The sequence below is a fragment of the Protobothrops mucrosquamatus genome, unplaced genomic scaffold (genome assembly GCF_001527695.2).
Source record: "Protobothrops mucrosquamatus isolate PMUCROS unplaced genomic scaffold, P.Mucros_1.0 scaffold1277, whole genome shotgun sequence".
Lineage (NCBI taxonomy): Eukaryota > Metazoa > Chordata > Lepidosauria > Squamata > Viperidae > Protobothrops > Protobothrops mucrosquamatus.
In genome coordinates, this window is record NW_015387482.1 from 84,225 (window position 1) to 95,573 (window position 11,349).

The 11,349-nt window shown below is 43.0% G+C and overlaps 1 protein-coding gene and 1 pseudogene across 1 annotated transcript in view; both read left to right on the plus strand.

The window, feature by feature from the left end:
- Positions 1 to 1,890: 1,890 nt before the first annotated feature.
- Positions 1,891 to 3,685, plus strand: LOC107292155 (annotated as a pseudogene).
- A 4,202-nt stretch (positions 3,686 to 7,887) lies between these two features.
- The window catches only part of LOC107292151 (neuronal pentraxin-1-like), a 16,227-nt gene continuing 12,765 nt past the window's right edge, over positions 7,888 to 11,349 (plus strand). The window contains exons 1-2 of the mRNA XM_029285099.1: positions 7,888 to 7,891; positions 9,187 to 10,007. Coding sequence (XP_029140932.1) covers positions 7,888 to 7,891; positions 9,187 to 10,007 — 825 coding nt within the window. The remainder of the gene's footprint in view (positions 7,892 to 9,186; positions 10,008 to 11,349) is intronic.

Below are 11,349 nucleotides of genomic sequence, written 5' to 3' on the forward strand. Positions count from 1 at the left end.
ATAAGATGAATGAAGTAGATGATTAATGATATATAATTATAAAGGATTTATGATTATTGTAATGAGAAATGGTAAAGTTTAATCTTTAGATATTTGGATTGGGGGAAGTTGGATAACTATATTATATTATGAGTTTTGGTGTTAAAATAGAGTTTTTTATTATTTGAGTTAAAGTTTTTTTTAAGGATTGTCTTTGAAGTTTATATTTTTAAAATTCTGGATTAGATTATAAATAAGAAGAATGAATTTATATGAATGTTTTGAAGTAGATGATTAATGATATATATTTATATTATTTTAAAGGATTTAATTTCTGTATTTAATGGAATTATTATAATGAGAAATGGTAAAGTTTAATTTTTAGATATTTGGACTGGGGGAAGAAGGATAATTATATATGAGTGTTGGTGTTAAAATAGTATAATTTTTGGTTTTTTTTTATTATTCGAGTTAAAGTTTTTTCTTATATAACTGATTGTTTTAGGAGTGTGTTAGTTCTGGGAAGTCGGGGAGGGGAGGTGATTAGGGGGAGATTATATTTGATGTATTCAATTATTATAGGTATATAATGGAATTGTATTAATAAGAGGATATACTCGGCTGGTACCCCAAGCTGCACTCGACGAGGTGGTTAAGAATGTGGAGGGGATGTAGAGAAGTGGTAAGAAAAGGAGGAGAGGTTGTGGGTTTAGGGGGAGGAAGGAGAGGTAAAGTGGATGAGGGTGGAGGCAAGGCGGGGACTGCCGAGTGTATCTGAAAATGTTTTGAGTATTTTTATTGTTTGTTGGTGTATATAGAGGCATCATTTGTATTAGTTGTTTTAATTGAAAAATTAATAAAAATTTCTATTAAAAAAAAAAAGAAGCTTTTGACATCGCAGAAAATCTGGTGGCCCCTGCACCTCTGGAGTCAGTAACATATGCTGACTTGAAAAAGATGTTGAAGGAACACTTCCAGCCAAAGTTATCCATCATTGCTTGGAGGCACGCGTTCGAGCAGAGAGACCAGAGGCCGGGTGAATCTGCTGCGGACTTTATTGCTGCCTTAAGGCAAGCGGCCAGGCCTTGTGAGTTCAAGGATCTGGAAGAGAGGCTGCAAGATCGCTTCGTATGTGGCTTAAGAAGCAGAGACTTACAACAGAAGATTTTTGCAAAAGAAGATGTCTCCTTCCAAGATGCGTTATGAGAGGTGGCAGCTGAGGAAGCAGCAGGTGGGGCTGTGAAGGCCATGCGGCTCGCCAGGAACCCTCCAGACACAGCTACCGTCCATCAAAAGGACGCTCGAGAAGGATCAGAAGCGGATCCTGAAGAGGAGGTGGACAGACTTCACTAGCCAGCTGAGAGGAGGCCGAAGGGACGTCCGGACAAGGCCCCAGCATCTCTTCAATGCTTCGGGTGTGGAGGACGCCACAAGCGAGCTGACTGCAGGTTCCGCTCCGCCATTTGCAGGGCGTGTGGCAGGCAAGGCCACATCGCCTCCGTCTGTTTGGGTCGCCAGAAGGTCCAACCTCGGGAAGAATTGCTTCAGAAAGGTACCAGGGTCCCCAGCCAACACAGGGTGGGTTTCTGCACATCGCGCAGGAGTATTCTGAAGACAGGGACACACAAGCCCCTTAAGAAGAAACTTTCCATTAACGTGAGGTTGCAAGGGGTTCCCTTAGTGATGGAGTTGGACACAGGGTCCACTCTCTCAATTATTTCAATTAACACCTTCAAAAGGATTTGCAGCAGTAGCGGCCTTCGAGTTAAACTCAGGCCATCGAATCTAATACTCACTGATTTTCAAAATTCTAAGGTCTGTGTAAAGGGGGAGGCCACACTCAAGGTACAGCATAAGGATTTTGAAGGTTTCCTAGATGTGGTGGTAGTTGGGGGTGAACGTACGAGTCTTATTGGACTCGACTGGTTCGAGGCTCTGGGAATCCAGGTAACTGGGCTGCACAACTTGCAAATGTTGGGCCTTGCAGAGGTTTGCAAGGAGTTTGCAGATGTGTTTATTTCAGAGCTAGGATCCTACAAGGGGCCCCCCATTGCGCTATGATTAGACCCAACTATCACGCCCATCAGGGTCAAGCCTAGAAGGGTACCTTTTGCCCTCAAAAGTAAGATAGATGCTGAACTGGACAAATTGCTCCAGCAGGGCATTTTAGAACCTGTGGATTCTAGTCCATGGGAAACCCCCATAGTAACGCCTCTAAAGGCTAATGGGGAAATACGTATATGTGCAGACTATAAGTGCACACTGAATAAGGCGTTGCAACAGCACGCTTATCCAGTGCCTGTTGTAAGCCACATTCTGGCCTCACTCAAGGGGGGGGCGCATTTTTGCGAAACTTGACCTGGCACAGGCCTATCAACAGCTACCTGTTGATGAGGCAGCTGCAGAGGCCTAGACTATTGTAACTCACAGGGGGGCCTTCAAGGTAAAAAGACTGCAATTTGGGGTAAATGTAGCCCCTGGCATATTCCAAAGTGTCATGGAGAGCACACTTCGAGGTATTCCTGGGGTCTGTCCCTACTTTGATGACGTCCTCATTGCTGGGGAGTCATCTCAAAATTTAGCAGAAAGGTTAAGGGCTGTCTTTCTTCGTTTTCGAAAAGCAGGCCTTAAGCTAAAGCAGGATAAATGTAAGATAGGAGTCACTTCCACTGACTTCTTAGGTTTCAGGATTGATGCTCAAGGCATTCACCCTGCTGAAGCTAAACTACAAGCTATTCAACAGGCCCCAAGCCCGAAGTCCAAGAGTGAGCTGCAAGCCTTCTTGGGGCTCTTAAATTTTTACCATGCATTTCTCCCACACAAAGCTGCAGTGGCAGAGCCATTACACAGGCTCTTAGACAAGCAGGCTCTGTGGCAGTGGACTAAAGTCCATGAAAAGAGTTTCAATTAGGTTAAGGCCTTGCTCACTTCTAATGCTGTGTTGGCGCATTTCAATGAGCAACTGCCTGTGTGCATCGCATGTGATGCATCTCCTTATGGGGTGGGGGCTGTACTTAGCCATCTGAAGGCTGATGGGACACAGGTCCCTGTAGCCTATTACTCAAGGACTCTGTCTTCTGCAGAGCGAAATTACGCTCAAATTGACAGGGAAGCCTTGGCCATAGTGGCTGGCATAAAGAAATTTCATGATTTCTTATATGGCCGCCATTTCATGGTCTATACTGACCATAAGCCTTTGCTGGGTTTGTTTACCACTAACAAACAGACCCCACATATCATTTATCCTCGTATGCTGAGATGGTCCATTTTCCTGTCAGCATATGACTACACATTAGTTCACAAACCTGGAAAAGAAATGGGCCATGCAGATGGCCTGAGCAGATTACCCCTGAACCAATTAGAGCCAGACCCTGCTCCAGCTATTAATATTCTCTCCATTCAGGAGTTGCCTGAGTCTCCCCTCAATGCTAGGGACGTGGCTGCAGAAACTGCCACTGATCACACGCTTACACGCGTGTTAACATGGGTGTTGTCAGGTTGGCCTGACAAGTGCCCAGATACTGAGTTTCAAAGCTTCTGGCACAAGAAGCATGAGTTTTCCACTTTCAAGGGTTGCCTGTTATGGGGTAGCAGGGTAGTGATCCCAGCCTCATTGAGATCTAGAATCCTGATCTCTCTGCATGATGGACATCCTGGTATAGTCAGGATGAAAGCGCTTGCGGGCAGCCTTCTTTGGTGGCCTGGGCTAGATAAAGCCATCGAGGCCCAGGTGCATGGGTGCCAAGTGTGCCAACAGTCACGGCCTGAAATGCCTCAGGCCCCAGTACATAGGTGGGAGGAAACTCAAACCCCATGGTCTAGAGTGCATATAGATTATGCTGGGCCCTTTCAGGGGCAATTCTTCCTGGTTGTTGTTGATAGCCATTCCAAGTGGCTAGAGGTTGTTCCTGTTTCCTCCACTACTACTGCCAGGACCATCCAGGTGTTGAGAGGAATTTTTGCATCACACGGTCTTCCAGATGTTCTGGTCTCTGATAATGGTCCTCAATTTACATCTTCTGAGTTTCAGGCTTTCCTTCAAGCCAACCTGATCCGGCATGCGACATCGGCTCCCTTCCATCCATCCTCCAACGGACTGGCGGAGAGAATGGTGCGCACCACTAAAGATGCTCTCAAGAAACTGACTTATGGTAACTGGCATCACAGGTTAGCAGATTTCCTTCTTGCACACCGCACCACACCATGCACAGCTACAGGGAAGAGCCCTGCTGAACTCCGCTGGGGTCGCCGCCTTATTACTAAACTGGACAGGCTGCACCCTGACCGGGTGGCTTCACAGGTGTCACAACCGCAGGCACCTAGGAGACTCCAGGTGGGTGATCCAGTTTGGGCAAGAAACTATGGGCCTGGACATCTCTGGGTCACAGCTGTGGTCTGCAAGGTCTCGGGGCCGTAGTCCTACGAAGTTGCCCTGGGGGACGGCCGTGTTCTTCGCAGGCACATAGACCAACTGCGTTGGAGACTGGACTCTCACCCTTCCGCTCCTGGCTCTGCTCTGGTGGGGGGGGGAGGAGTTTTCCAGGCCTAACAGGCCCTCACTAGCTGTTACAGAGGCTGCTTGGGATTCATCCCAAGGTTCCACAAGTGCTCCAAATAGGAATTCATTGGATAGGGGATCATCCCACACATCCATAATCACTCCAGACAGGGAGTCACACCGGGGGTATCCACAGTATTCACATATGACAGATAGTGCTCCAGACGGGGAGACTAACCGGGGGTATCCACACAAATCACAAACTGCAAGAGAAATGGAATTCCACCAGGGGCGCTTGCCTAATTCAGCAATTGCTCCCAAAAGGAAGTCACCAGCAAAGGGGGTTGCCATGGAAGTGACTCCTGACTCGGGCACCTTTGCCACAGTTACCACCCTCTTGTTCCTGCTTCCATCTTTGGTCTATGCCAAGTTAGGCTGGACTTTCCGATATGCTTTTTATCTCCTCAGAGGTTGGGGCTACAGCCAGCTGCACCCCAAAGGATGGGACTACCAATATGATGCTTACATCTCCTGCTGTAGTCATGACTACAAATGGGTGACTGATAATATTCTGGAAAAGCTGGAAAAACAACATGAACCCTGCTTCCGGTTTTATTTTGGGCCTAGAGATTTTGCCCCTGGACAATACTATATAGATAACGTGCAGAATGGAATAAGCAGAAGCCGTAAGACCTTGTGTGTGGTGAGCAGAAATTACTTGGAGAGTGAATGGTGTGCTTTAGAAATTCAACTTGCCTGTTCCAATATCTGCTATCATGGACGTGACCCTTTGGTGGTGGTCTTTAAGGAAGAAATTCTGAACTACAGGTGAGTAGGGACAGTTGATCATCCACACGAAGGCGGTCTTAAAAAGATTGTCATATAAAGCAGGAGTTTCATTTGCTTATATTTTAGTGGGAAGAAAAGATTTGTGGTATGAGGAGTGCAGTTAGGATGCAGAAGGTTGGAATAAGGAAGAATGAGCAGGAAATATCTTAACTCTTTCCATAATGAAAAAAGAGAGCCACATGGCTCCTGCCTTGGGCAGGGAGTTGGGCTAGAAAACCTCCAAGTACCGTTCTAGCCTTATGCTTCTATGATAAAGCTTTCCCCAACCACCTGTCCTGCTGGGCCATCTGGTGTAGTCCTCATCGTTTTGACTAAAGATGGAAAGAGGATGTAGCAGAGAAAACTAGATAGAAATTTCCTCTTACTATATGCTAGGTCAGATTTTTCACCTGGTACTCTCCAGGTACATAGTGTCTAAGGAGTTTCTCAGTCATCCAGGTCATGGCTGTCCCAAAGGTCCTTTTTCAAAAGGCAACTAGACTTTGTTTTTCCTTGAAGATGTTTTGCTTCTCATCCAAGAAGCTTCTTCAGTTCTGACTGAATGGTGGAGGATGAAAGGATTTATATTCCTTGCAGTCATCTGGTCATTAGCACTCTTTCTCACTGAGGCTACTTGGAGGTTTATCTGTGCCCTCAGGTTCCCCTGAATAGTACAAAGGGGTGTGGAACTTTCTTGCAGCTGCTGAAAGGACAATCCTTTCAGTGCTAATGATCAGATGAAAAGTCTTCAAGGAAAAATAAAGTCAGTTGCTTTTTGAAAAAGCATCTTTGGGACAAGAATTCTGGGAATTACAGCCCAAGTGCCTCGGGAAGGTGTTTACTTGAGAGACTATGCTACAACTTGAGGTCACCCAGTGATTGGACATGAATGATGACAACAATAAAAATCTTTACCTAAGTGATCATTAATTTATGGAATTTTTTTTCCTGCCACTTGATATGGGGATTATAATAACCAGTTTGGAGATGGCTTTAGAAGAGCGATAAATGTGTTTATTTGTGGTGGAAGAAAAATCTATGTGGTGTTTTTCAAACTCAACAACTTTAAGAAAAGTGGACTTCAAATCCCAGAATGCCCTAGCCAGGATGCTGGCTGGGGTATTCTGGGAGTTGAAGTCCACATTTCTTAAAGTTGCAGTTTGAGAAATACTGGTCTACAATATCTATTCAAGATGGCATCCCACTCACTACCAGAACAACAGAAGCGAGCAGTTGCTTTCCTTTTACGTTTAGAAGTCTCCCTCACAGTTGGCTTGGGTGTGGACCAGGGTGTCTTTTCCTTACACACTTCTTTGTGTCTATTCTTGTGTCTGAGATGGGGAAAATAAAAAAAAATCCCAATCCTTTCGTTATTTTCTAGGTTGTCTCCATATCATCGCCTAAGGAAACTAATTAAACAAGAGAGCTACCTTACTTGGCCCGAAGATCCTGAGGCTGAAGATGTGTTTTGGACCAAACTATGTGGAGCCTTAGGCTCTGAGAGACAAGAAAATGTCAAACCATTCACTGTAATTGAGTAGCCAAAACCAGGAAGAACATGACTATAATTATTTATTAGCATTATTTTTTACCTAGAATAATTTGAAGACAATAAGTTGATAGGTAACTGCTGAGGTTGGATGCTGTATTTTCCAAGCCTGGATGTCTAGATTAAATATATATATATCACCATAAATATATATGGTGATTTGTGAGATGCATATTAATGGTCTCAACTGGAGGCAAAAATACATTGAGGGAACAAAATATAAAAGATTACACTTTTCATGAAAAAGCAATAGGTTTCTTTTTAAAAGTCCCTCAAAAGTAAATTTGTATTCATATTAATACAATAAGGTCATTGCTTGTCACAAATTCAAAATTCTGAATAGTTGTTGGATTTTACTAAAAGATTCCACTTTTTAAATGGCCTGGTAGCATGGATTTTAAAAGAGAAATATCTCTGCACTTCATGATTCCTGTTTCTGGTCTATATTTAATCTTAGATGTTAAATTGATCCTAAGAGGGTACTTGTATGTTAAAACTGGATTATGATTAAATCCAGATTAAGTTAGTGAGAATTGAATCACATTACATTCAATGAAAACAAATTACTATGATTTAATTTACGCTGCTCTGCTGTAGAGATTTATTTGGGCGCAGGTCCCAGAAAGAAGCAATTGGATTCCTAGATATTCCTTCATACCATTATACTCTTCAGTCATTTCTTTGCAGTAGAAACAAAGATTAAACTAAAGAAACACACATTAAGTGTTGTTCCATTCCAATCTGTATTTTTCATTTTCTTTATTATAAATGCCCAATGGCCTAATCTAGATTGGGAGTCTTTTCATTTTAAATTGGGAGGCTGGTTGAAGGACTACATTTTCCATCGCTCTACTTTGCTCTACAATCAGATAAGTAACATTGCAGACAAGCCAGCATATGGCCTAACTTACATCTAGATTTAGAACGGATGAAACTCGTGGGTTAATAGTCCTTCAACCTTAAATTAATTCTAGCGTTCAGTGGTTCAATCTACTAGTTAGGAAATGTAGAGGGGAAAATGCAAACTATCAATATGGGTGAATAAATTGTCTCTTATAGGAGAAATCAAAACTTGGTAGAAGAGCTTCTAAGACATGGGGGTCAATATGTGTCACGACGTATTGTGACTTTTTTTGCATTGCCGGAGCTGGGGTGGGTGCAGCCTCTGCATGATGCAACCGGCCTGCGGGCCGGCACTTTGACACCCCTGTTCTAAGACCTACAGTTTCTAAGCCTACATTGAAATGGTCATCAGGACTATTGTCAAGCACAGACTCACCTGTGGGCCAGGTTCCCTATTCTCAGACTGCTGAAATATAGATTTTTCCTCATATTTACAAAAACACTATAAAAACTCTTGCTTTCAAAGGAAATACCATGTTGGAGGTGTCCTGAACTTCCCAAGCCTTGGGACACTGGAATAAATTGTGATAAATGTACCACTAATTTAATATTGGGAATGTAATGTTTATATTTTGGTTCAGATTGCTTTGTGTTTTTCATATAGTTGAAATTATCTGATTAGGCCCTTGGATGGAAAGGCACGGTCTATCTGTAGATCATCTAGCTATGCATTAGAGGTATGTGTGAGTTTTACCTACTTGGCACAATTGTCCTTCCTATTATTGTTGAAGTTTCATGTACTCTAAATCCAGCTGGAAGTGATACACTCTGGGTAAATAATTGCCATTAGAAGAGAACAATAGGAATAATTTCATAGCTTGGATTTAGCTTATTTCTTCTTGGCTGATACCTTAATTCTTCTGAGTGAAGCTTTAGCTTCTCAGGAGGGGTTATATGTAGGCTGCCAGGCTAGAAGCCTTAGCAACAGAGAGGAGACAGTAGGCAGTGGTGAAGGCAAAAGCTTTGCTGTAACACTTTAAGCCCATTAATTTCTCAGTCGCCAAGGGAAACGATGCTTTGCTCCTCATCACCAGTGGATTTGGAAAATTAGACAGGAAGGAAAGGCAGGAAAAGTTCAAAACCCACCTGACTATAGTGTCTGGATGTCTGCTGGCAGTTTGGCTCTGCTGAGAAGCAAGAAATTGATATTTGGGAAGGAGGAAAAGCTTCAGTTTCTGAGACAATGGAACCAGCCATTCTGGGTATTGAAGGCTTGGTGACCTGGTGAACCAAACATGACTTGAAGAGCTTCATCTAGAGTATCTTCTCTCCTGTCAAAGACCTTTGTATCTCCTTCTTGACAGAGGTTGAATTTCTTCTGGTGGAATTTTATTGGCTATCTAAGAGAAGATCTGGATAATGGATGCAGGATTGAAATCTGTTGTACAATAGGATTCTTCAAGCTCTAAAGACTTCGCCTTTTTGGAAGTTATCATCTGCTTCTGTGGCTATCTAATCTATCCTGAATTGCCCAGCCCATTTCCATCCCCGCTCCTACCCTTTTCCCATCCACTAAACATCCCACCTTTGGTGATCACAATGCACTGGACCTTGCTCTGTCTCGTCTTTTCCCCACTAGTGATAGCCTCTGAACATGGTTTACCTAAATTTATCTGCAGTCCTATGCCATTGGATATGGATAGTGGTTGCCATTCAAATGGCCATCAACGACATGGAGGCGCAGCTAATGGTGCAGGCAATGGCCATTGGGTGGGGACTCTAGAAGAAGCTAAGGAAACCATCCTGCATCTGAGGGAGACAGTGGTGCATCAAAAGGAAATGATCCTTGACCAGAGGGAGACCATGAGAGAACTGACAGCCAAGCTGAGCCGCTGTGAAACTCATTCCCGGAGGCATAGTGAACATCATGGAAATCATCAGGAAGAGAATCATAACCATAAGCACGGCCATCATGAAGTTGGGCATCGGGGCCATCATGACAATGGCCAAAGGGGACATCATGAGGATGCCCACCAGTCTCACCATGAAGATGGCCATAGGGGACACCGTGACACTGGCCATCAAGATCTCCATGAAGGCCACCATGCCCAAGAGAATGAGCATCATCAGACTGCAGAACCAGGGAACCATGAACCACAGGTCGGGCACAACGCTCATGATTCTTCTCACAAGGGATCTACATCTGCTCAGGCTAATGCTATGGAAGATCCACCCAATGAGGCATCTGCTGCAATACATCAGATGGAGAGAATGTTGAAATCCCTGAAGGAGAGACTGGAGCACTTACAGGTATTAGCTTTTAACTTATCCTTCTCAATGCACTTAATCTATCTTCTCAAATCTATCTGTTCTTTAATTACTTGTTTATTTTCCATCAATCCTAATACTCACCTTCACGTTTACAACCCTTATCCCCTCTTTATTTCAAAATTTGTCCCAAATGCTGATCAGCCAGCAATTATTGTAAGCATTTTTATTCTTGTTCCATCAATTTTCATCTATGATCCATCATTTCATCATCTCTTCTCCCTTGTTCTGCTTTATGTGATCAAAGCAAACAATTCTAAGAAATGCTGTTACCTTCCCTTTAAAAACTAAATACCTCCCCACACACTCAGATTTCTATCAGAGTTAACTCCTCACAGCCAATCTTCCTGCTGCTTCTTCTAATCTTTCCAATGTGCCTACCTACCATAGTGTTAGTCTGGAAAATGTATGGGGTGAAGGGGATATTTTAAACATAATATCTTAAGCTCCCTTGCACAACTGATAGCAACAACTGATAGCAATTTGAACGAGAAAATCACCATCCAAAAAATGAAAGGCAGTGACGAAGAAAATGGCGGGAGTTGCTTTGCAGAGGGAGATGGGCAGTCGAGGAATAAAATGAAATAAAATTAAAATTAATTAAATAAAAATAAAATAAAATAAAATACAGGAGGGATAGCTTTCAAGAAGAAAAGGTACCGAGAAGTATAGTGAATGGTGTTTGTATAAACTAAGCTTTACTATATTTCCTTTCTTTTCCTTAAGTCATTTAATTTTTTAATTATTTTTTTATTCTTTGCTTTGCAATTGGCATAACTTTGCTTAGCCAAAAATGAAGGAACATGATGGATGGACACACACACACAAGCACACACACATTCTTTCTCTCTCACACATACGTACTGTATGAAACACCCACACAGAGAGTATAGCCGCGGTGGCGGTGGAGACCCCCAGACTGATAGTCATGGGGGATCTCAACCTGCCATCGGCGGGCGAAACGTCGGCAGTGGCTCGGGAGTTCATGGCCTCCATGACAACCATGGACTTGACCCAATTAGTTCATGCACCCACTCACATAGGAGGTCACACACTGGATCTGATTTTTGTCTCTGGCCAGTGGCAAAATGATCTGGAAACGGGGGAGATAGTCATAGAGCCTTTTTTATTTATTTATTTATTTATTTATAATTTAATTTATACCCCGCCCTTCTCCTCATGGGACTCAGGGCGGCTAACAGCCTCGTAAAAACTACAATACAAATACAATAATTAAAAGCCGAATTAAAAAGAAATATTTAAACAGGCCGATCAATTAAAATTATCCTTAAAAATCCCCTGAAACTTTAAAATTGTTAAAAAT